We start from the raw sequence: 26,559 nt of genomic DNA on the forward strand, positions 1-26,559 counted from the left end.
TGAGTACCACGTCTTATTGGCTAACCTTTGGGCTACTAAAACCAGCGTGTGTTCTCACATTGTTGGGAGCCGTGTTTGTTGCACTTTTATTTTGCTACGAAGCAAATGCTTTTTCATCACAGTGTAACTTTAAAAGAAAAGGGTCCACCAGCGCCGCCTTATCCTCCAGGACAGCCTACCAACTAAAGTGAATCCGCTAACGTTAGCTTTCTTATATACCGTGGTTATCAGTTATTGTGGCTGATTACTCAGCTGGTTTTACTCTGACCCGGGTAGCTCACCTCCAGCTGCGGCTGCACTCTCACCTTGTTCCGCTTGTGTCCTCTTCTCTTTCAGGATTTAAACTGAGAGGGTGGAAATTTGGATCTGCTGCCTAATTGTTCATCATCATCATCATTATTATCTTAGAATCAAGATGGCCCTAAATGTCTTTGGTAAGCAGCATCTCACAGTACACGATTGTCCCTGGAATGTCTTATGGATTTAAGAATGGTGTGTTAATTTGTTTATGATTAACTTCCAATCTGTTGTTTAAACATGTTGTTTAAAAATGAAAAGAGGCCAGTGGTCGTATTCACAGAAGTTTCAAATAGTAGACTTGATTTAATGAAGAAAAATCCAGATCCTTTAAATAAGGAAAACTAGTATTGCATTATAGCCATAAGTGGTTCAGTTTGCAGTTATAATTCTTTATAGCATCTCTTATGGACTCCAGGACACTTTGTTTTTAATTATGGTTTGGTTTTTGGGTTGTTGTTTTTTTTAACAAGATGTACTGTCTACCAGCTTTTGCAATCAAAAGTATGATCTGAATGCACTGTTGTGCCAAATATATTTTGCTTTTCCAAGACAAGCTCTGTAAATTCTCTACAGGCTCCTCATGTTCGTCTTTCTCATCTTCTTTTTTTCTTTATTCATTTTTATTATGACTCACATAATATGTGCAATATAAATATGTCAAATCTGACAGGCAGCAAAAAAAAGAAAGGGGCAGAAAATAGGAGAAAATATATAATAAAAGGACAGGACACAAGTAGAAAAGCGCAATGGGTCGCCACCTGCTGCACCTGTAAGAACAATGGTTTATTAATCCAGATCCTTTACTCAGCAAAATAGCAACGCATCAGCGTTGAGGCGACTGTTGTTGTGATTTGGCGCTATATAAATAAAATTGAATTGAATCAGTTTAGATAAGTATTCCCATTATAAGTAAAATTTCCTTCAAAAGTAAAAGTCATCGTTCAGTGGTTTTTATATACATATATATTATATTATATTATATTATATTGCTGATGTGCCCCTGGTAGCTGTAATAAACAGCCAAGCTCTCAGTGTTGCAATTAGCTCTACATATTGATAGTATTTTAATGATATGATATATAATATCATAGCCATCAGTGGTTTCACTTTATTTTATTTTATTTTTCATTCCTTTCAGGACATCAGACAATCTGCTAACAGCTCGTATTTGAAATGTGACTTTGTTAAGAGGTCATAAGCGTTTAATCTTTAGCAACCCGTTGTATTTTAAAGTTTGATTTTTAATGTAAATATACGAGGCAATTTACTGTAACCCTTGTTTTCTGAATGTAGCAAAGGGCCAAGTGTTTCTTACATGTGTTATGAAGGAGGAAAAGTGCCCATTTGTTGTTGCAGATGCCGGGAGTGTGAACAGTCCGTGTGTTTTGTCTGGGTTCTTGTTAGTTTGTGTATCTTTGAGCTTGTGTTACCTCAAGAAAAGGAGGGTGAGACGATTGCCCGGGGAGGATTTGGAGTTATTTTGAAGACAGGATACCGAGACGACAAGTGTTGAATAGATAAGGCTTGTAGAGTGGCCTCTGTACACAAGGACAGGAAGCAGACTGTTAGTTTTACCCATGCAAAGAAGATGGAAGACGGAATACATTTCTGAATTGGCCAGATGCTGACAAAAATATATTTTTGAGGCCTGGGTTAAAGAGGACCTTTTGTACTGATTTCCAATTTCAAATTTTTGGTCTTGGATTCTACTAAAGTAGCTTTGCATGGCCTAATGTTTAAAATAAGCTTAATTTATCTTATGATTTGCCTTCACACAGGACCTGAACAGCTATCTAAAACTCTCCACTTTAAGCTAACTTTCTGCTTATTGGCTGTTGTTCAAAAACAGCAGGTATCTCCTCTCACTGACATCACACATCAGCCGAAAAGCTCAAACACTGTGTTCAGAGCAGTCCAAACCCTGAGCCTTTGGCTCACAGGGATTACTGTACACATACTGACCTCATAATTTGAAACTCTGTAGCAGCTGTAACTGTATATATGTGACACAAAATAGGGGTCCACTTTAAGTATTTTAATTTAGTTTTTGTTAGATGTTCAGTGGAGGATTTCTTAATTATTTTCACAAACGATATTTTTGATATGTTTATTTCCACTCTTTTTGTACATACAATCTAATTGACTGTTCAAAGCAATATGTGGAATATTACCTGCTATACTGCAGAAGTTATGTGATATAAGACAGTTTTGCTGAGCAAACGAGAAAACTACTTTTCTCAGAGTGCTTTGAAACAAAGCTAGCTAATTTAAGCATTACTAACTATGGAATCATCAAAAACAAGCTTTACATAGCACTGTGAACATGACACTTTATAAATCACATCTCACTTTTCACAGCATGAGTCAGATAAGCTATATCTTTAATGATTTGTATACAATGGCCAGTAACTCAGTTCAAAATTGCTATGCTTATTTTGTTTGTCTTGCTTTGGAGTTGTCTGTATATTTTTGTGGTTATGTGTAAATGTATAGGTACATTTACATGTATGCATATAGGCATTCTGCTACTGTAAATAACCTTATAAAATATTTATTTGTAGAAAGTGTAGGTTCGTAAGATTTTCTTCTTCCTGCATCTTTTCGCCTTGGTGTATGCAAGGATGTTTTTATATGCTAACTCAAGTGAGACACAAGGACGGGACTAAAAAAGAGTGAAGAAGCAGCCAGTGTCCAAAGGAAAACTTTGAAAAAGCTTCAGAAATCCTGGAGAACCAGATGAAAAGATGAGGAGTAACTCAAAACTTTTGCTCAGTGCTGTGAATATACACAAAATGCCAAACTCAGAGCAGAATAAGATATAAACAAAGCGAATAGAAACTGCAGTATAATGAAGTACAAAGAAGCAAGACATCATTCATTGCAACTACGTGACTGAATCCTCTTTACGGCACATAAAGGATAAAGTAAACAGCATGTCGTAGTGACCGATGATGCCTTTGTCATGCTTATGTAACAAGACTCACTTTGTCCCAGTACAAGTGGAAGTGTTAAATCTCATTTCTGTTGGGAATTGAAGTCATTGCAGTAACAACACACGCAATAGATGTAAAGTGCAGAATTTAAATGTGTACCTTGGGATTTTACAGGCGCCACAATGGGTGTCTTTGAGTAGAAGTGCTCAGCAGCCCCGCAAGAGTTCACCCAGACTTCACACCAGCGCCTGGGGCCAAAAGTGTTTCGGTTTTAATTAGAGATGGCACGATACCACTTTTTTATGTCCGATACCGATATCATAAATTTGGATATCGGCCGATACCGATATGAATCTGATATAGTGTTTTTTAATCAATAAAACTGTTTTTTTTTTTTTTTTTATATCTTGCTTTTTGTATAAGTTCATACTCAAGTTAAAAAAAACAAACAAACACTAAAGCTATTCTGTTATACCTGTATGTAAAAAATACACTGCACCCAAAACATTTCATAGTTCAGCAATACTGATCAATCTAATAAACTTAAACCTACTCCATCCTCCCTATTCTGGTATTTTAAAGAGTAAGCAACCTAACTAATAGGATTCTAAAACTCCCAGCAAAAAAAAAAAATAGGGAACCACCCACCCTCCACCTCATGATGCTTAATTGACGTAATTAACTATAATTTGATGCAGTGTGGAAAAAAAATACACAGAAATCAGTTATTTTTCAAGAATAATCAAATAGATTCAACACCTTTCTTCAACAAAATTGCAGACTGCACAGATGGTACCTTCCCAAAGGAAAAAGTACTATAGCTTACTAGGGTATATTAGACTTAATAGTTACTATATACAGTAATGGACTTCTACACATTTTACATCAGATTAAAACTTTGGGTGTAAGATTCAGATAATTATTTATTAAAAGCTAGACATTTTAAGTGAGAATAAGAAAGAAAAGTATGTCTTTGTGCCCCCTTTTCCCTGTTAATGCCCTATCGGCCCCCCTGGCTAAACTTTGCTAGATCCGCCCCTGCAGAGTTACCAGCCATCAGCTACATAGAAAAAGATCCTGGTGTAGAAAGTAATATTAAATAAACTCTAACAACAGCTTATCAAGCTTAAACGTGCTGCTGTTATTCAGCCGCTGGTTTCCTCTTTCTGGTGCAAAGTGGGCCAAAAGCAAACAAGAGACACGGACTTGCGACAGAAAAGCCGATCAGCTGATCATTGATCAGTTTCATGATTGAAGTAGCAGCAGGAGAGGGAGGGAGAGAGAAGAGGCAGTCGCTCCATATATCGGTTGTTAAGCTTAACTCTGGAACGCATTACAAACATTCAGAGATGAACTTACACACTTGCTTTACTTCTCTCTGGGATAACTTCCTCAGAGATGAAATGCTGGTTTGGTAGCGAGGCTACAAATACACACAGCGGCTCTATCACGTGATGCATACTGCTCCTACGTGCTACGGTTATGAGCCAAGTTACGCCGTGTAGCAAGTCTTTTGAGGTGCTTTTTTGATATTTAATGGATCGGATTACATTTTATATTTCCCTCCGATATCTGATCCAGTAATTTACGTCAGTATCGGACCGATACGTAATATCGGATTGGTCCATCTCTAGTTTTAATCACATTCGCTAATACTACTGTCAGTGTTGTTTATGGTCTGTTACAACCGAATAAAACTACAGGGGAACGCTGCCATGATGTTGATATCCATCTACAATTAATTTCACACGGCCTGAGGAAGGGAGGGGAGCTGACAGTAAAAGCTAGTGTGAGGGTAACAAAGATAAACACTGCACAGCTCATTTAAAAGCAACCACGGTATAAATGAATCTTTCACAGCATTTTATGCTCCACGGAGTAGATTTATTCATTAAGCCACTTAGTCGCCAATTATGCTCTGTGTGGTTTCTGCTGTGGAAAAACTTAATCCATCAATCTGATGTCCCAAGGTAATTGCATACAGACTAGAAAATAAAGCAGTCATGCTGTCAGTGTTGGAGCGTAGATTTCTGTGTTTGTTTGGCTTGTTTGCTTCAGCAATTTCAAGGCTTAGCTGTGAAATTCATGTGAGTGCCCTAAAATCGTAATGCTCTTCCCTGATGTGATTGTAAAACATTTGATTTTTGTCTGTACATCAAGCTTCCCCTTTCTTTACGCTGGTCTAATGTCAAAGAGATAATGAATTGATCAATACATCCGCATTCTGATGCAGTTGTATGTTTAATGAATTAAAATTAAAATTTAGACACAGAGCTGTTGCGTCACTGTCATGTTTTCGCCACATGGGGGTGCTGCATCAAAGGAATTAAATGAGAGCTTTCTGTGTCCTCAGATCATGATGAATACAGGCCACCAGTGTGGAAATCCTACTGTAAGTATCAATATACCTTTTGTTTGTTTGTTTGTTTTTCAAACATACCTAAATATTTTGTCTTCTTTGTTTTCAATGATTGTTTGATGATTTTATAACATGGCCTCTTTCCCGTCACAGTGTATCAGCTCCAGCAGGAGGCACCTCACCCACGCAGAGTCACCTGCACCTCTGAGGTGAGAGCACATGTCCTTATTATCAACCAGCACATTCTAGCACGTCTCATATTTTGAAATCCGCTTTTTATCTATGTGATGTTGCAGTGAAAAAACATCAATAGATCTGCTAGATACACACAAGGCTTTGCTCAAATTCTTATCCTCATTGAACTCGTCTTCAAATGCAAAAGTAGTTTTTCTTCTCTAACATGTTTTCTACGGTCAGCTCAACAAGACAGTCACACTTGGAGCATAGTTTTCAATTTTATTGCATTTTTCACTTGCAGTATTTTGTGGTGATGTTTCTCAATCCCTTTATCTGGATAAACCTTTGCTTCTTTAAAAGTTAAGGTTTCTGCAAGTGAGATTTTGAATGTTAGCAGCAGAAAACTATTTGATAAAATCCATTCCCTATGCTTGTTTTGGTAAGTGGTCCAGCATTGTGTCCATGTTAGCATGTTGGTCGCCCCCAAAGTTTATAAAGAACACAAAAATGAGTCAGGTAGGAGCACTAACTAAATTCTAAACTAAACGTTCAGCCAGTTCACCAAAAGAAAAAAGAAAAAAACTTTATTCTTTTCTGCGTTTGTGTGTCTGTTTCTGCATATCTGTGCATATATTCTAAGTGCCACAGAGTAGATACTAGAGATGGACCAATCCGATATTACGTATTGGTCCGACACTGACGTAAATTACTGGATCGGATATCGGAGAAAAATTTTAAAAAATGTAATCCGATCCATTAAATATCAAAAAAAGCACCTCACAAAACTTGCGACATGGCGTAACTCGGCTCATAACCGTAGCACGTAGCAGCAGTACGGGTCACGTGATAGAGCGGCTGTGTGTATTTGTAGCCTCGCTACCAAACCAGCATTTCATCTCCGAGGAAGTTATCCCAGAGAGAAGTAAAGCAAGTGTGTAAGTTCATCTCTGAATGTTTGTAAAGCATTCCTGCGTTAAGCTTAACAACCGATATATGGAGCGACTGCTTCTCTATCTCTCCCTCTGCTGCTTCTACTTCAATCATGAAACTGATCAATGATCAGCTGATCGGCTTTTCTGTCGCGAGTCCGTCTCTCTTGTTTGTTTATTGCTCACTTTGTACCAGAAAGAGGAAACCAGCGGCTGAACAACAGCAGCACGTTTAAGCTTGATAAGCTGTTGTTAGTTAGGTTGCTTAATATTTCTGCTAAGTACTCTTTAAAATACCAGAATAGGGAGGATGGAGTAGGTTTAAGTTTATTAGATTAATCAGTATTGCTGAACTATGAAATATTTTGGGTGCAGTGTGTTTTTTGCATACAGGTATAACAGAATAGCTTTAGTGTTTTGCTTTTTTTTGGGTGTTTTTTAACTTGAGTATGAACTTATACAAAAAGCAGCAAGATATTTAAAAAAAACTGTTTTATTGATTAAAAAATACACTATATCGGATTCATATCGGTATCGGCAGATATCCAAATTTATGATATCGGTATCGGTATTGGACATAAAAAAAAAAGTGGTATCGTGCCATCTCTAGTAGATACACAAACATGGTGAAACAGAGCGCGGACAGACCCATATCGTGATGTTGGGACAGTGTTTCCTACACATAGACTTTACTTGGGCAGGCCATCCATGTATATTAAAGCCCAGTACTTTGTGCTATCCATATCCCTTCCTGTCTTGTATTTTTCTGCTAGCGCTTTGACCGATTCGCTTTTGTGGAGCTCCTTGATGATTGTTTATCTGCGCCTCCTGAGTCTTTTGTCACATAGTCGTACGGTCTCCGACCCCAATATGCTGGTCTGCAGCTGGTTGCTGTAATCATTGTTTTGCAATAGTGACCTGCTGCAAGCTGAACAGTGCCACGACAGTAGACAGGTAAAGTTACAGTCCATGCCTCATACTTCATTTCATGCTTGCCCTCTGACCTGCTATCACAACAAATCTAGTCAAGTTCAGTGTATGCTACAATGTGAGTGTTGGATATAGGTTGCTCTAGTTGTATTGGTGTTCTTCGTGCAGCTGATGCGATAGCACTTAACTGAAACAGGCTTCCGATAAATGACATACCACATGGGCTTAATTATGGGGCCAGGCTTTGGCTCTTAGGACACCTGGGGGGAATTTAGCAAATAGCTGGGCTGCAGTCCACTGGAAGCAGCTGAGCTCCAGCGTGACATCTTGTGGTTCTGCATGTATATAGCATGTGAAGCAGGTGATGAAGTCTACATGTGTACTTGTTGTACTTGCTCTTACTTCAGAAAACTGCTTCTTTCCATGCTTTGGTAAGAATCCGCTGTTCTGTTAAAAGTTTTAGAGAGTATGGGCATGTGTCATCATGGATTTTTCAAGTGAAATCTACTGAAATCGTGCAAAGGACTTCAGCTGTAAGTTTGAGACCCCTTTACCCTGAATCTCTAGCATCAGCATAGTTTCTGTTCTTGGTTTTAATGACAGTTGAGTGTGATAATAACCAACAACAGAAACCTTATTGGTGTAGATCAAGTCTGGAGTAAGCATGTTTGTCTCCTCAAAGAGACTGCTGACTCGGCTTGTACCAAGGCTGATTGTTTTTTCTGCCGCACTTCACCTCTCAGTTTTTTTCAGGGGCGACATTTGTCAAGCTGTCTTTAATCTAAAGATGTTAGCCGGCACTATATCATGCTCTTATTATGTTTAGCTTTGGTATTATTAAGGCAATCTAACAGGATTTTTCACACTCTGTCCCTGCTGTACTCAAAGCTGTTCTGCTTCGTTAGCAGAGGAACAGGCATAACAGGATAGATGGGAGAGATCAGAAATTATGTTGTGCTAAAGGTCACACGCTACAGTAATCCAGAGCTACACAAAGGACATGAAAAAAACCTCTTAGCGTCGTGTTCCAGCTGATCCTCATCCTCTGAAAATGCAGGCTTGGTGCTTCACTTGTTAAAGTAGTAAGGAAATATCCAGTTATTCCCACAAACGAATTCACTTGTAACAGCTTTATTTAATTATTACAGCAAACTGAAGTGTGTTTATGTCTTAGTTAGTGGTGGAGTAGTTTATTGAGAAGAGGTTTTGTCCTAGCCCAGGGCACGCAGGTGGTTTGGCATGATGCTGATGTCCACTAAATGCCACGCAGCAGCACATCTGCTCAGCATGGGTTGGAGAAATCCAAGGGGGATTAATAAAGATGGATGGGGGGGTTGTACATCTGGTTTTTGTGTGTAAAGACAGTCATCTTAGGGTATGATGGGAGGATAGTAGGCTGTGTGTGTGTGTGTGTGTGTGTGTGTGTGTGTCCGCGCGTGTGCGTGCGTGCGTGCGTGCGTGCGTGCGTGCGTGCGTGTGTGTGTATGCAAAATGAGCAGCTGTTGTGTCTGATGCCCTGGCCTTGGTTTGGTAGTCACCACTGACCTATTTGAACCAAGCAGACTGGCAGCAAGCATCCAATTCCATCTCCATATTTTTATTGTTGGAATCTTAAATTGGGCCTTGGTGACCTTCAATTCACATTTTTCAGAAATGAGCCGTTTTAAGACCCTTCCTTCTCCCTTTTGGCCAGCTTTGTTCTGATTGGTTGCACCTTTTAAACAGAAGGTTGGTGGGTGTTACTTCTGTGCTCACAGGCAAATATGTGTGCCTGTGCTGACCATATTAGTCCCATCCCCTTTTTAGTGATACCACACAGATATCCAAGAGTAGAAAAGTGTATAGCAAAGTCTGAACCTTTGGCTCACAGAGTGGACTACATACAACTTGCAAATACATACCTTTAGCTGCATTTAGTGACATCATTACTACCTTGGTTCAGTTTGCCTATTAGCAGAAATACTCAAAATGTTCTGGTTAGATTTGCATGAAGAGTTTTAACAGAGGTGAGTCTTAGCCCAGCTCAGTAGAGCCGACCAATAAAGACTGATACTGACACCGACACCAATATTTAGTGAAAAGTCTGATATTTTGGCTGAATTTTTTTTAAAGTTTCCTTTCAGGCACACACAACATATTTCCCTAACATTTGTTATTTATTTTTTATTTATTTTTGCCCGACTCTGTTCAGATCAGCTAGTTTTTGTGTTTGTGGTGTTCCAAACATGTCGGTAAGTTGTAGAGTGCCCTCTGGTGAGCAAACATGCAGTATCTTTATTTAGCTTTTTTCATTGGCCTCTGTAAATGCTGGTACCGACATATATTCAGATCCACTATTTTTTTAATTTCATGTGTTTGCTTCCACGCTCTGTCTGAGACATTGTGAAAAAAATCTTTCCATTTCCCTCTGTGCCCTTTTATTTCATCATTTCATTCAAAAACTTTGAAAAGACTGAAGATAAGCTTCTTTTTGCTTCTTTTCCCCCCAAGCTTGCACTCAACAGTATGTCCATTGCATACATGGTTTACTGACAGGCCTCAGAGCAGATCTGGACGCTGTCCAGAGGTGCACGTGCATGGCAGACAGCAGAGATCGCATGTCTCCTCTCTCCTCAACAGCTAGACTAATTCTGCCCCCCCTTCGGGATTTTACCAGCTTGACCACTTTTGCATTAGAGTCAGTAGGCATTTAGTTTGTCCTTCAATTTCTTCTAAAAATAAAAGCTTGTTTCCATCATGACTCCATGTACAGGAGCTCGATTTCCATTCCCTGATTGCTCCTTATCTACATCTTATGGTGTTTGAGTCCCCCCCCCCCCCCCCACACACACAGATCATTTAACTTATTATTTACCATTGTTTGTTAGGCCCTTGCTGATTTATTGGCTCAACAGCAGTTTTGCTGAGAATAACACGATGCTCTGCTTTTTATCTGACTCATGCAATTTTCTTGATGCCCACACACTCACAAACTCTCACTCATACACACACACGCTGAGTGTTAAGTGAGGCTTACATTCAAATGCTGAAAATGTTACATGCTCTTTGAGCAAGAGCACACAACTTGTGTAGTGTTAAAGCATTTTACACACTGTATTGTGAGATTATTTTAATTTTTTGTTTATTTAACAATCACCATTTCTCTCCCCTACAGGTGGAAAACCGACCTAAATACTATGGCAGAGAGTAAGTTGGCTTTCTCTGTAGTAGTAGATTGTGTTAAGCACTTTGTGTCATTACATTATAAACAATGAGGATTATTTTCAATTGGTATGTGGATTTTTCTTCATTAGATTCTTCAGTTTATCAAATAAGCTTACATTTTGCTATTTTTGCATCCAGGTTCCATGGGATGATCTCAAGAGAAGAGGCTGACCAGTTACTGAGTCAGGCAGAGGGCAGCTACCTCATCAGAGAGAGTCAGAGGCAGCCAGGCACTTACACACTGGCTCTAAGGTATGCTAGTTTGGGGAGACAGAACAAACATGAGCTTATTGGCAACACTAGATTTTTCAAAAAAACGAGAAGAGCATTCTGGAGTAAGAGCATTGTCTTTAAGTGATGACGTGATGGATCCTGCTACCGGGCCCAAACTACTCTGCGTTTAATAAGGCTGCTGTGTTTTTAACATGTTTTAATGCTTTGCATCTTGTTTTATTTAATCTACAAGCACCTAAAACAGTCAGTGATCACTGTCAGCCTCTTTCGGTTTTTATTACCGCTAATTTTAAAGCTCAGTTTTTAAAACCTTACGATGTAACTACAGCCCAGGCAATGCAGCAGTATATTAATGACTAACCTTGTATTGTGGATGGATTTTCTCACTTGTTCTCCTGACTGAAGTTTGGTCCTTTTACAACATCCTGCAATGCAATTGCATTTGTCCCTAACCATCGGGAACCCTCACATTAACTTCTATTGAGTGGAAAAAAGTTAGCGTTTGTCCTCCAGCTTCACTGTTTATATTATGCTAACATAGGTGTGTCGGTAGCGATCACGTAGCACACCATTAGCTAGCACATACCAGCTATCCCAATTTCAGTAACCCTGCAAAAGTCACTGCTGTTTAGTTTTCTGTCTCCATTTATGTTGGAAGTGATAGCAGAGCTGTAAGTTTTACCTTTTCTCTCAGTCAGAACATGCTATATTATATTTAGATGGAAACTAGCAAGCTAACTTCTTGGTAACTTCTAACTCCGTTAAGCCACACTGATCATTTTATTACAGATGAAAGAATTTAGACAGTTTTCAATTCTCAGTGATGCTGCATTGAGCGCTTGACTTTGGGACCTGCAGCATAGTTTGGGCCCAGACACTGCTAATGACATCAGACTTAAATACCGGATAGAATGGAATAGCAATGTAACAGCTAAAAGTAGAAATCTGACAGAAACATGGCTGCAGCTTTTGGTTCTGAAAGGTTTAAACTAGTACTGTCAATAGATAAAATAAATTAACTAATTAATCGCACAATTTTCTATAATTAATCGCAATTACTTGATCAGTAACCTGGTTGCAATTAAATTTTTTAAACTTTATATTTAAGCTTGTAACTGACATTTATAGAATAGAATAGAATTCAACTTTATTGTCATTGCACATGCACAGGTACAGGGCAACGAAATGCAGTTTGCATCCATCCAGAAGTGCTTTAGTGATATAGATATATTACAATATATATTAGCAATAATATAGATATGTAAGTATATTACAGAAATGGGTCTATTATGGTATGTTATAATGTACACGGTATGAAGTATGTTGTGAATATTCTATAACTATAAGTATGTACAGGCTGTAGTGAGTACAAGCTATGTACAGGATATGAACAGGATATAAATATGAAAAACTATACAGAATATGAAATAAATAACTTTACAGAATCTGAGATATACAGTTATACAGAAATGGGAACTATGCAAGTTGTAAACAGTTGTAGGATTAAAGATTATCGAATGTACAGAATGATTATTTACAAAGAGCTATACAGTAGTGCAGTTAAGATAAATGAGATATGTGGATAATTTCTACAGAGGCTATATAAAGTGCTAGTGGTTGTGAGTGGTGGTTCAGTCCATGTTATTATTGTGTGTTTGAGGATACAGTTGTCCATTGTGGGTGTGTGTATGTTCAGTCCATGAGTTTAACGTGGGTCAGATGTCAGGAGGCAGAGTTCAGGAGTCTGACAGCTGTGGGGAAGAAGCTGTTCCGGTACCTGGTGGTCTTAGTCCGGAGGCTCCTGTAGCGCCTCCCAGAGGGCAGGAGGGTGAAGAGTCCATGTGATGGGTGACTGGAGTCTTTGATGATTTTCCCAGCCCTTTTCAGACACCGCTTCCTGTAGATGTCTTTTATGGCAGGAAGTGGTGCTCCGGCGATGCGCTGGGCAGTTTTCACAACCCTCTGCAACGCCTTCCGGTCCGAGGCAGAGCAGTTCCCGTACCAGACTGTTATACAGTTGGTCAGGATGCTCTCGATGGTGCAGCAATAGAAGTTCACAAGGATGTCTGAGGACAGGTGGTTCTTCCTCAGAGTCCTCAAGAAGAAGAGGCGCTGGTGAGCCTTCTTGACCAGCTTGGAGCAGTTGGTCGTCCAGATAAGATCCTCGGAGATGTGGACTCCCAGGAACTTGAAGCTGCTCACACGCTCCACAGCCGCCCCCTTAATGTGGATGGGTGGATGTGGGTCAGCATTCCTCCTGTAGTCCACGATGAGCTCCTTGGTCTTCTCGGTGTTAAGCAGCAGGTTGTTTGTGTCGCACCACTCAGCCAGACGATCCACCTCCTCCCTGTAATAATAATAATAATAATAATGGATTGGATTTATATAGCGCTTTTCAAGGCACCCAAAGCGCTTTACAATACCACTATTCATTCACTCTCACATTCATACACTGGTGGAGGCAGCTACAGTTGTAGCCACAGCTGCCCTGGGGCAGACTGACAGAAGCGAGGCTGCCATATCGCGCCATCGGCCCCTCTGGCCAACACCAGTAGGAAAGTAGGGTAAAGTGTCTTGCCCAAGGACACAACGACCAGGACAGAGAGCCCAGGGATCGAACCGGCGACCTTCCGGTTACAGATGCGATTCCCAACCCCCTGAGCCACGGTCGCCTCATCGTTGTCACTGATGAGGCCAATCACCGTGGTGTCATCTGCAAACTTAATGATGGTGTTGGAACCATCAGCAGGTCTGCAGTCGTGGGTGAAGAGGGAGTAGAGGAAGGGGCTCATCACACAGCCTTGTGGTACACCGGTGTTCATTGTGATGGTAGATGAGCAGTGGTTATCCAGCCGGACATGTTGGGGGCGGTTGGTCAGGAAGTCCAGTAACCATTTGCAGATGAGGGAACTGATGCCCAGGTCTGTCAGTTTCCTGATGAGTTGTGAGGGGTGGATTGTATTGAATGCTGAACTGAAGTCTATAAACAGCATTCTGGCGTATGTGTTGTTGTTGTCCAGGTGTGAGAGGACAGAGTGCAGTGCGATGGAGACTGCATCCTCTGTGCTCCTGTTCTGGCGGTATGCGAATTGGTGGGGGTCCAGGGTGGGGGGGAGACAGGATTTGAAGTGTGCTAGGACCAGCTGCTCTAAGCACTTAGTGATGATTGGGGTGAGTGCTACTGGGCGGTAGTCATTGAGGCAAGATGGGTTGGAGTTTTTGGGTATCGGGACGATGGAGGTGGATTTGAAGCAGGCCGGTACCACAGCGTGGGCCAAGGACAGGTTGAATATGTCTGTCAGCACTCCTGCAAGCTCCCCAGAACACGCTCTGAGAACACGCCCGGGGATGCCATCAGGACCTGCAGCCTTGTGGACATTGATCCTTCTCAGCACCGCTCCTACATCGGTGGGGGAGAGAGTCAGAGGTTGGTGGTCTGGCGTCACGTCTGCATTTATGCAATATAATGAAGTAAATGCAGTATAAACACAAAAATTGTATGCTTAAATTCAAAGAGAATTTGAATAGGTTTCTTCAACATACACTAATACCGACCTTCCCAAAGTGTGGGGCCCGCCCCCAAGGGGGGGCGCAGAGCCATGGCAGGGGGGATGTGGTATGAAAAGGGGGGGGGGGAACAAAACGCTTGGACACTGCTAGCACGGGGCGCCTACAGAAACGCAAAGCAGGAGATGAAGCATAGCTGAATATGTTTCCAAACCAACTTCATTCTAAGCCAAAGACTAGAAAATATGGTGAAGCATATCTTCCCTTTGGTTTCACCTGCACAAGTGCCAAGGTAGGTCTCCCCTGCATAATTGGTTTTCCCTTCATCGGGAGCAGCGCTGGGCTCTTCAAATCAGGGACAAACAGTATCCCACATTCTTGATTTTTAGTTCACAAACACTTGTTGTAATGACTAACTACTCCTGACATTTTGGAGATGTTAGCTCTTTATACAGTAAAGTTACAGTGGAGTACAAATAATATCAGGCTGATCCTGCCATGATTTGTTCCCCCGGTTCAAATCACAGATAAACAGTATCCTACAGCTGTTTATGTGTTTAAACCCATTTTGCACAGAGGCATTTTTTTGAAAAATGTATTGATGGCAATGTTGAATATTATTACACAGTAAAAAAAACAACAACTACAGGTAAAATAATCACACCGTGACGCCTCTGCCTTTCTAAATGGAGGGACAGTAACTGCGTGTATATGTAAGTGTGTAAAACCTGAAGATAATCAGATTAACAGTAACAGTATTTTGTTTCTATCTGCCATTCTGCAATTCATCTCATGTAAACAATAACGTGGCGCACAGCGCAACGTGAAAAACATTTTTCTTGTAAAGCAAAGGGGGGGCCTAGCAAAAAGAGTTTGGGAACCACTGCACTAATATATAATATATATTAGTGCTGTCAAACAAGTAAAATGTTTAATCTAATTCGCCACAGGGTTACTGTGGATTCATTTTGATTAATCATGATTAAATATCATTCATTTTTATTCAATATTAATCACATTTCATTTTGCATGATAAAAACAGACCCCAGAAAAATGGGAAAATATATGCACTTAACATGTTTATTGAACAACTTAAACATTCATGTTAACAAAAAACTCTGTAAACATTTATCCACTCTCTCTGTCACTCTTGGAGAGGCACTTCAAGTCCTTGAAACGAGGAACCAAAGCTATGTAAAGCGCTTGTTCTCAACGATATTAATAGGTCTGCAGTTTGTTGCAATCCACTTGGCAATTGTGTCAGTCAATATTTCCGAGGTAGACTTACTAAGTCCCCGATGCTCCGTGAGTGGTTTGTCGCAAGCTGGGTGACGCGTTAGCCAAAGTCCTAGCAGCATCCCCGACTAACGTATGCTTCGTGTCAATGTGATATTTTAAGCTGGAAGTGCTTCGGTGAAAAGAAAATTCCTTCTTGCACAATGTGCAGAATACTTTATGTCGGTCGACTGTTCCGTCTTGTTATTTTTTTTAATACTCAAATTTCCTGTTGAGAGGATTGGATAATAGAAGAGAATGGATGGATGGAGTATAAATTGAACCATAAAGGAGATATTTTATGGTTTATGGTTTAATTTTATGGACTGCATGTGAGCACAGTTCTATTGGTTGAAAAAAACCCCTCTCTGTATGCAAATATGCAAAGGGACACAATTGCAGTGCGATACATAAATCATAGCTCTAGTACCAACCAGAATCTCTACATGATCAAATTTACTGAAAGGAAAAGCTGTAACCTCAAAACTTCCATCATTTGACTGCCTTAGCTCTGTGTTTATATAAAGTTTAGCTAGTAGCTATTAGCCATCTGCAGTTCTTGGGTAGCCATACACAATATTTATAGCTATCAAATATCCATGATAGAACTAGATTATTATGACCAAATATTTACATTTTGATATATGTTTTGACAGTGTTTTCAAGGCCTTTCCCCCTTATCGGCCCTATTCCCATCTCAAAGCATAGTGTAAACTATATTGATACAGTATCCAGTGCCAGAGTGAGAAGAAATACAGACACAGAATATGATATTAACTACCAAGGCTACACCTTTCTGTCTGTACAAGCACACATTTGTGTGACAGTGCATGCTGCTTTTTAAAGCTTGTCTAATTGTGTTCAGGTGCTGTAAGGTGTGAGGATTTATCTCTGCAGTCAACCTTTAAACAGCTCAGAGGAGCTCAACTTACGTGCACATGTTTCCTCACAGCAAGGCTTGTGAAAGAGTGAGAGTAAGCCTGTTAACAGTAAGGCTTGTTTCTTGTTTTCTGTCAGTTTACCCGGCTGCCCACACTTCGCTGTTGGTTTTACTTGACTGTGAGCTATCATTTTCTCAGAGTAGGTGTCACACTTTTAAATGGGTGCATGGCTTAATTTGAATTTAGTTTTGGGTCAGTTCGGTCTATTCATAGCTGTGTCATTTTTTTTTCCACCTGCGCAACTGTTCTCAGTCATTTACTGTCCCTCCTTACCCCTGTGGTTATAATTACCTTCCATAAATACCCTTTCATAAACTGGAGTCCCAGTCTGAGTGGTAGAAAAAAGAAAGGTTGGATTTTGGGTTAATGATTTAACAGTCCTGCTTTAATCTCATTGTGATCCGCTGAGGAAGAAATAACAGCGCACGTGTGGTGGCCCAGTTCAAAGTCTGTGTGTCGATTAGAGTTTGTGCCACTCTTTTCTGGCTCTGTTTTAGTGGAACGCAAAGCTACAGGATTTTAAATTGGAGAGAGTAACGACATGTTTTGCAGATAACCTCAGTTTTTGACCCTTGACTTACAAAGACTGGCAGATACAAGGTTATTGCTATTTTATAGGCCCTCTCTTATCAAAATTTGTCAAGGTTTGAGTCAGACCCTGAGGATGCATTAATTTAAAAAAAATTCAAGGAAAAGATTTAACATAAATTTTGACTTTCAAAATACCGAATAACAGAATTTGCTCATTTCTTTTATCTGCAGGTTTGGGAACCAGACAAGAAACTTCCGTCTCTACCATGACGGGAAACACTTTGTTGGGGAAAAAAGGTTTGAGTCCATCCATGACCTCGTCACAGATGGCCTCATCACACTCTATATCGAGACAAAGGTGCGTTTTTGCATTGATCTGTCCTTCCTCCTGCTTTCCTTATTTATAGCAGTCCTGTTCAGCAGAGAGACATAAAAGCCTGTGATGCCTCAGTATGAATTATGGATGGGTATTTGTCAGAATGGCAACATTTCTCAAAAAACTTTTACTGTCTTTGACAGGGGTAAATCCGTCAGTTTGACACATATTTAATCACTTTCATGATCATGTGAACACTTAAATTCCTTAAAAAGTCACAAAGACAGAAGGAAAATTGAAATGCCTTGATGCATGCTCAGTCATCCTGGTAAAGAAATTCCAGAAAGCTGACTCTGTTCATCTGGATGTATTGTGAGTGGGGAAAAACGTGTCATTATTCATTCAACTGTCTTGTTCAGTCTCAACTGAACAACCTTGACCAACCCAACCTTATAAATGGTATATTTGCATAATGACCCAAATTAGCAACTAGTAAACACTGACTAACAATGGGCCGTCAGCTCAGTTTTATGATCATTGATACATTGATATGCAGATTGTAATGACGATCACATTGACAGTTAAATCAAACAACCTCTAGCTAAGCAGATGGCACAATCCAGAAGAGCTGTCTCATTAGGCCACGAGTCTGCAGTCTGTTTCCAACTAGAGACCAGTGGCCAGTCTTTCAGTGATGAAGTTGTACACATCCTGGACAAGGAGAAACGTTAGTTTGAGTGGGGAGTCAAGGAGGCCGTTTCCGTGAAAAGGGAAACACCTACTCTGAATCAAGGAGGGGGCCTATAAGTATATCTTTCATCATTTTAAAATGCTGTGATTGCAGCCATTCCCCAACTCTCTGTGAATGGAACTCATGGTCATTGATCAGTGATCATGAGAATTTGCATATCAACGATCATGAAACTGATCTGACGAGCCATTGTTAGTTAGTAGCGCTAGTTTCAGTCATTGCGCAAATGTACTTTTTATAGGGTTGAGGAAACCTGCAGTCAGCATGAAGGAATCACTTAGAGAGAAAATTCTACGTCCAGATGAACAGAATTCAAATCTCTTTCAGAAGACAGAAGTCCCATTATATATTATTTGCTTATTTCAACTATAAAAAAAGTGTCTCAGGACACAAAACATGATGATAATGAAGAACATTATTAGTTATAGTTGTGGGCCAGCTAAAGAAAAATTAACAGTAAAAATGTAAGGTTTTAGGGGACACAAACACCGAACTTCCCATAGAGTACCTAAACATAAGTTGGAAGAAGTCTATAAATCTAAAAACGGGGCCAAGTCTATAGGTAAGAGGCAAGATTTTATTCCCTGGAAGCCAAAAATATTGTCTGCTGCCTTCAGAGATACAAAGACAAGGCAACAGTTTCCCAGATTGAATTTACAGGGATTTAATTTTCTTCTCAGGCAGCAGAGTACATCGCTAAGATGACCATAAACCCTATCTACGAGCATGTGGGATACACCACTCTGAACCAGGAGCCCACCCTGAAAAAACACCTCCCTCACAGCCAGGAGGAACCTGACGGACCGACTCCAGCCAAAGATGACCACAACACAGAGGAAAGGGTGAGGACAATCAGTGATCTAGATATCGTATATCCTATGAGCGTGATGTCATTTATCTGCTGTAAGATGCACCAAGTTTGACTTCATAATTATTGTTCAGACTTGTCCAAAACCTTTGAATAGATCATTCAGAGGATCTATACTTTAGAGCTTTAGAGGGTGAATAATAAGAATGATAAACCTTAATCTGTAATCACAATGAATACAAGTCAGTATTTTCCGGGCTTATCACTTCCTACAAGAAATGTCGAAATGTGGGTTGTTAAGAAGGATCTTGTGTAGACACTCTGGAAGATGCTTCTTAAAAACATGTTCCTGGCAACTAACCTGAAGGCCTTGGCGGGGGATTGAATAAGAAATGTTGGCTGAAGTTTACAGTCACTGAGATGAGTCCTAGTTTTTTTTTCATTTTAATCAGAGGAGTGGCAAAGGATGAGGACATTGGAGTCTACACTGTGAAGTCCAGACATGTGGGATAATTATAAATGGAAAAAAAAGAAATTTATATATTTTGGTTATTTGCTGGCTTAGTAGCATAATGTATACATTACTGTATGTACCCTATCTCCTCGTTAACGGGTCGTCCAATCTGAACTAAACTTTTCACAAGCATGGTCATACATGCAGTGATTATCATTTATTCACCAAAATTTGTATTTGTGACAGAATTTCGTTTCACTCACCTCTAAATACTGAATTAAGACTTTTGAAAAGTATCACAGACTTTGGTTTCAGATAACACGACTTAATTAATTACTGTTAATTACACTAAAGCGCTGCATTAATGTAAATCTGTTACTTTAGGCTGGTCCAAGCAATGCAACAATCCTCTAGTACATGGATGTCAAACATAGGGCACAGCAGCCAAATTCGGCCCTGCAAAAGACTTCAGTCTGACCTGCCTGACAGCTTTGGAAAATGTGAAGGAAGGCATAAATTTTGGGTGTGTAAATGTATTTTAATAAGTTGTACAGGTTTTTCCTGTTGATAAAGACCTTTTCAGATGTCTGTATGAATCCCATCACCTCTTTATCAGGTTCGGCCAATGTGCAGTGTTACGTTCTCCATTTGTGTCAGTTTCAAGTTGCATGTTCAGCGTACGTCACCTGAACGCAACATAATGGTCGCCAAAATTTGTATCTGCAACAGAATTTTGTTCAAGACTTTGAAAAAGTGCAGCAGACCATTGATAGGGCGTGTTTTTCCTAGCTATTTAACCATTTTTGGTAACAGTGTATACAACATGATAATAAAAAGTTCTACATTTCTGTTTCAGTTTAACAAGTGATAGTTCAGTTCATACTGGATTTATACTGTGAGCAGTATGAGGTATTATGTAATTTCTTAAAGTCTCTGAACCTTACCTGTGTTATTAGAGGTTATAACATTCATAATGCCTAATGTGAGCATATATACCACCAAAAAGTATAAATGATAAACACATATATCTAAAAAGATTAGGTCTTTAAATGTTAAGAGACCACGTAGAGAATTCAAATGAGCAGAGGAAAGTTGGTGTAAATGCAGCAGCAGGATAGAAGGATGAGAGTTGAGGAACATGGAGAAAGAAGGTGAAGAAAAAGAAGGAGGCGGAGGATGGATGCAGAGGAGAGATGGCCTCCAGCCAAGGGCTCTGCAGTAAAATTACATAACAGTGGTTTGCCTGCAGAAACCTGCTATGTCCCAAAAGCTACGAAGTATACAGGAATCAAGTTTGTTGTTGGCTCATTAATTTTCGTTCAGATGTGAATTAATTAGAGTGTTAAAGCAGGAACCGAGGGGAAACTTTTTTCCTGTAGGTGGAGGTTTTTTTCTCTTTCTTTTTTTTTTTTTAAATAGGAAGATGCGAGGTTTCTTGGTCATCTTGCTAATGACTGAGCAACTTCTAATGCAAATTTCAGTTCTGCAACTGTGAGTTTGTGCTGATGAGTGCATGCAGCTGCATTCAGGCTTATACTACAAAACCCCCAAGACCCCTGCATACACACACAAACACATACACACAATAATATAATCCAGTTTCCACACACACACACAAACACCCACAGTGCAGTATGTTTATCTGCTAAACCACTGCTCAGCCTCATGAGGCCTTATGTGACCTGCAGTGCATGACCACCTGCACTGCACCTCATACATCACTGTGTGTGTGTGTGTGTGTGTGTGTGTGTGTGTGTGTGTGTGTGTGTGTGTGTGTGTGTGTGTGTGAATGATGGGGGTGGTCCTGTGTACGTGTGTGCCTTCATAATTGGGTGGATTTGCAGACAAAGCAGTACGCCAGTGACATTGAGACCAGAGGCAGCTCGCTGTGGGGACAACAAACACGAGAAGGAAATTCGTTTTTTTTTTCATGCAGCTAATCACCTTTAGTTACGGGGGTTAAACTCTGTTTTACTGTGCCTTTGAGGGCGATTCAGACGTGCGTTTTTAAACATTAATTGTTAAAGCCTTGTTATCAGATTGAAATCACTGGACGGTGAGGTGAAATGTGGCGGAAAAATAAGATTGCACTTTTTGGTCTACCTGAGAAAATGATAGAAAAACTCAGTAATATCCGGTGATTTTTAGCTCTACATCTACAGCTGTTATGCTTCTTCCTTTTCTGTTTTTTTTTTGTTTTGTTTTGTTTTTTGTTTTAGCCCTTTTTGCATCTGACTGTGATCAAGGTGCTCTTTTGTGAGCCAACCTGCACCCCGCTGCATTCAGCACAGTGACAACAGTCATTAAATATCCATGATCAGTCATACATATTCACTGTGTTGTGTGTATAAACTGAGAATTGATGAAGTTGGATGTGCGGCAGCTTGTTTTAATTGGATTTGTGATGAAAAAATCCACACGTTTCTTTGGTTATATCTATCTGTGGGACCATAGAAAACACACAGCTTGTAAATCTTACATATTCTTTGCCCAAAAACAAGTCGAAAAAGAGAAAACATCCCCCTTCCCAGAGGCAGTACTTAACAAGGGACGTCTTCTAAAGTGCACTTAAGTCCAGACTAAACTGCTCTTATATAATGTTCCTTATGTGGCATGAGACAATGGATGCAACCCAAGAGCAACACGAGGACACAAGGTTTGTGTTTATCTGTTACCGCCGGGTGTATAAGGCAGATACAGCAGCTCCTAGTTGTCATAAATACTGGAAGCTTTTAGTGGAAAAGCGTCCAGCTGCTGCAGGTGGAATGACAAAGGAAAATGGGGGGAAACAAAGAGGAAGAAAAAAATGTGAAGGAATGAATGAAACAACATATTGTTTCTCAGCTCGTTCTCCCTCCTTTTCGCCGTCTCTCCTGGGACAATCGAGGTGGCAGAATTGGTGACGAACAACAAGAAAATGCAGCATCCTGATTGGCTCCTTCCCCTCTCATTGTGACCTGTTAAATTCATCCATTGCTGCACCGTAGCTCAGCTTACTCCCCCCACCTTCCTCCTCCTCTTCTGGCTCTCTCCGCCTCCCTCCCTCCCAAGCGCTGTTTCTGCCTGGTGTAGAGGATGGGGAAAGCGGATTAACACACACACACACACACACACATATATACAGAGCCATGTGGGTTGACGCGTTCACCTACACGAGAGCGAGACACAGGAATTCTGTCGCATCAGGATTTCACAAACACCTTCCAAGGAGTGGAGATTTATTGAGTTTTATTCACTGAAGTTTTCAGGACAGATTTCTTGTTGCCTGCCTGGCTTTTTCTGTTTGTTTGTTTTCTATTTGTTTTTTGTTTTTTAATGAACTGGAATTGCACCATTTAACCCCATCAGTATGCAGCGCTAATCTGATTGGTTGATCTTTGTGGTTCTAGCAGGATTGGTCCCATGCTGGCTCCTCGGTTTGGGTTGTTGTTGTCAGATGGAGCTGTGAGATGATTTAGTATAGTTGTTTTGCTATTTTATTTTTTTTTACTTTATTAATTATTCTGGGATTTTTTTTTTTCTTATGTTATTTATTTATTTATTTTATTTTAAAGCAGCCTTTAAGAATAATTACATTTTTCAGCAGGCTGTTTGGTTTATTGTTTTAATCAGTGGGATTTGAACTTTGTTTTCTTTTATATTATTTTTTCTTTTTCTCTGTTGATCCCACAATGCCGAGCCAAGAGTCGTATGTTGTTAGGAGGGGTAAAAAGAAGTCACGCAGGCGAGGCGATAAGGAAATAAGTCAGAAGGGCTCTTTGTTTACTGCCGCGCTCGCCTTGAATGCCAGTGCTGGTTCAATTCCCTCTTTGCCACTCTCCGCGGGCTCCTCGGACCCCGGTGCTGCAGCCAACCGGGCAACAGCCCCCTCCAAACCCACCTCCCCTGCTTCCACTTTCTGGCATCCAATCCGATCTTTTGCCCTTTCACAGCTCACATCACTGGTGCGGCGGGCCACCCTGAGGGAGAGCGACTTGGCGCCCAAGTATGAGAAGGTCCACAACTTCAAGGTGAGACACTCCTTTGCTCCCCAAATCCTATTTATGTGTGTGAGTGTGCTGCCAGAATCGCTGATTCAGCTCGTGGGGACTTATTCAAATTCACCATAGAAGGCTTAGAGTGTTAAGAAACACACACAGACACACACACTCTTCATGTTTTCAGCCTTTGTTTACTTTTAGATTCCCGTATAATGATTTTGTGTATTATTAGTGAGAGGCGCAACAGAGCCACAGTGTCCCGAGCTCAAGAGAAATGTGGACAGACACACACACAGACACACAAAGAGTACTGCGATGTGATGGAGGTTATTAGCATTTCATTATACAGAGCCAATTTGTGCAGTAAATGAGCAGATTAAAACTCTGCTCTCACTATAAATTGTCTCTGAGCACCCTTTCAGCACTCCTGTTGTGTCTCCATCAGTCTTTTGTCAGTCTCTAATAAAGGTTACTGCTGGTATTCAGGTATTACTTGACCCAATCTGGATCATATGAATAATTTTCCCACCCTTTTCTCTCAAAGATACAATTATTGGCTATTTTGACTGACGTGTTTCACTCTTTTTTTTTCTCTGACCCAATCTGCTGCTGTTTAATAATTATTGTGGCAAATATAACGTTTAAACACATCGAGTTTGTCTTTTTTTTTTTTTTTTTATGCCTATTTAACCAGGTTCATACATTCAGGGGTCCCCACTGGTGTGAGTACTGTGCCAACTTCATGTGGGGTCTCATCGCTCAGGGAGTGAAATGTGCAGGTAAGTCACAAACAAACAAACACATTCCTTCTCGCCATAAAGTAATTTTCCTCTTCCAATCATGATTCAGTTTCCAATTCTTTCGCTCGTACTTTCTGTCTTAAAGCATGACTCGAAAGTAGGAGAGCAGGCTAAAGTTAATCACTTTCACTGTTGTTGACTCATCTGCGCCGTTTCGTGGATTTTAAAATGTTAAAAGACTGGCTTGGGTGCCAAAGAACAAGCTGTCAGTGTGATCACTACTGTATGTGTGGGTGATTGAACTGGGCTTCTGCAACGCCTACATTTAAAAGCAACTTTCATCATGCAGTCTAGCAATGACTCTTAAGGATCATCACAAGTAAAATAAAAAATAAAAAAACAGAGATGTCTAAAAATGGACATAAAGTGACATAAAACAAAATTCTGGGTTTCTTTGTCAGATTGTGGGTTGAACGTCCATAAGCAGTGCTCCAAAGTCGTACCCAACGACTGCCAGCCAGACCTTCGGCACGTCAAGAAGGTGTACAGCTGTGACCTGACAACGCTGGTCAAAGCCCACAACACCAAGAGGCCCATGGTGGTCGACATGTGTATACAGGAAATTGAGGCCAGAGGTGAGAGAAAGAGAGCGCGTATGTGTGACTCAGAGATTATATAACAGAAAAAGGCTTTTAAGTATTGTTTGCAGCAAGGTTAAGAGAAGTAGGGGGAGGAAAGGAGAACACCCACGAGGCTGGCGTTCATACGCAAGATGCGATTGCCTTTGTGTGTGTCAGCCCACCCACTCAATGCTAAAAAGATGTACGCAGGCAGCTTCATCTGTGAATGTAGGTGTGTGTGCGCGTGTGTGGAGAGTGACAGTTTTCCCTTCAAGACAGCTGCCGCAGACAGCATTTTATTGATGACTTGAGTGAAACTAATACATGAAATCAATAAAGACTTGAAAAGATTGAACTTGACTGGAGCGAGAGAGACAGTTGAAGTCTTCACCCCACGCTTTATTTCTTCCTTCTGCCTTCACATATGTTGTGTTTGTGTGTGTTTAATAATCATTTTTGCATCCATTTCAGTTGTATTTGCTAATAGCAGGAAAGAAACATAAATTTTATCATTTCTTTAAGACATAAATAGAAAGCATTCTCATCTGAGAGGCTGTACACTGAATTTTTTTTAGTTGGTTATGTAGAATTTAAGCTTATCGTAGTCATCAAATTAATATTGGTATGATTTAAACCTTCCAGGTCTTCAGTCAGAAGGCTTATACAGAATATCAGGCTTCAGCGAGCTGATTGAAGACGTCAAACTGGCCTTTGATAGAGGTAAGTGTCACCCCCCAACGTTCCATAAGCAGGTTCTTTTGCCAAATAAATTAAATGTCATGCGCACGATTGTTCCTCCACAGACGGAGAGAAAGCAGACATATCCTCAAATGCTTACGAGGACATCAACATCATCACCGGAGCCCTCAAACTGTACTTCAGAGAGCTGCCCATACCCCTCATCACGTATGATGCCTACCCACGCTTCATAGAAGCTGCAAGTAGGTCTTAACGTTCAGGCTTTTAACCACAATTTACCTTAAAACTCAAAGATGACTTGTTCAGGGTTATAGGGAAATAAGCAACAAAAGGAGTCCTAGACAACCCTCTCTTTTGTAGGTCACCAAGAGGCAACTCTCAGTCTGGATCCTCTTTAAATTGTAATTGAATACCCCTGGTTAACATCAGTTAAAATTGTATGGTTACATTTTTAACCGATGTTAGCCAAATGAAGGCGGTTTAGACACGCCAGTATTCACTCTCATGAGACTTCTAAGCTTCCTATTGGAGAAATTTAGGTTTCTGAAATAACTGTAAAAATTTAAACAGATTCAATAAAACCTTAGAACTCCTGAAAACAGACTGTTAAATAGAAGATGGACGTAGCCACCATTGGTTGTTAAAGTTTATGGAACTATGTCATCTTGGTTTTTGGGGAGGTGATAATGTGGTATGGTTGGTTTGCTTATACTTTACCCAAAGAGTATCTATTACCCTCCTTAACAGAAGTCTATGTCTGTTCGGGCTGTTTCTTGAACAGAAATTACTTTAAAGGTACCTAAATTAAACCACACTTGTATGATGCTGGCTAAAAATACTTTCATCACAGACCTGATATTTATTATTTAAT

General features: G+C 40.3%; 1 protein-coding gene across 3 annotated transcripts in view; it reads left to right on the forward strand.

The window, feature by feature from the left end:
• Window positions 1-26,559, forward strand: part of LOC120735672 (N-chimaerin) — a 29,371-nt gene that overhangs the window by 123 nt on the left and 2,689 nt on the right. The window contains exons 1-13 of one of the 3 annotated variants that reach the window (XM_040035420.1): window positions 15-201; window positions 337-434; window positions 5,587-5,625; window positions 5,746-5,801; window positions 10,783-10,814; window positions 10,971-11,084; window positions 17,552-17,678; window positions 19,068-19,229; window positions 23,582-23,659; window positions 24,324-24,408; window positions 24,831-25,004; window positions 25,632-25,709; window positions 25,793-25,930. In XM_040035420.1, coding sequence (XP_039891354.1) covers window positions 416-434; window positions 5,587-5,625; window positions 5,746-5,801; window positions 10,783-10,814; window positions 10,971-11,084; window positions 17,552-17,678; window positions 19,068-19,229; window positions 23,582-23,659; window positions 24,324-24,408; window positions 24,831-25,004; window positions 25,632-25,709; window positions 25,793-25,930 — 1,102 coding nt within the window. In that variant the 5' untranslated portion in view covers window positions 15-201; window positions 337-415. Of the gene's footprint in view, window positions 1-14; window positions 202-336; window positions 435-5,586; window positions 5,626-5,745; window positions 5,802-10,782; window positions 10,815-10,970; window positions 11,085-17,551; window positions 17,679-19,067; window positions 19,230-23,581; window positions 23,660-24,323; window positions 24,409-24,830; window positions 25,005-25,631; window positions 25,710-25,792; window positions 25,931-26,559 lie in introns of those variants that run through there. The other 2 variants (XM_040035245.1, XM_040035334.1) reach the window with 2 other exon arrangements.

This window comes from Simochromis diagramma, unplaced genomic scaffold (assembly GCF_900408965.1).
Source record: "Simochromis diagramma unplaced genomic scaffold, fSimDia1.1 OVJJ01000411.1, whole genome shotgun sequence".
NCBI classification, from domain to species: domain Eukaryota; kingdom Metazoa; phylum Chordata; class Actinopteri; order Cichliformes; family Cichlidae; genus Simochromis; species Simochromis diagramma.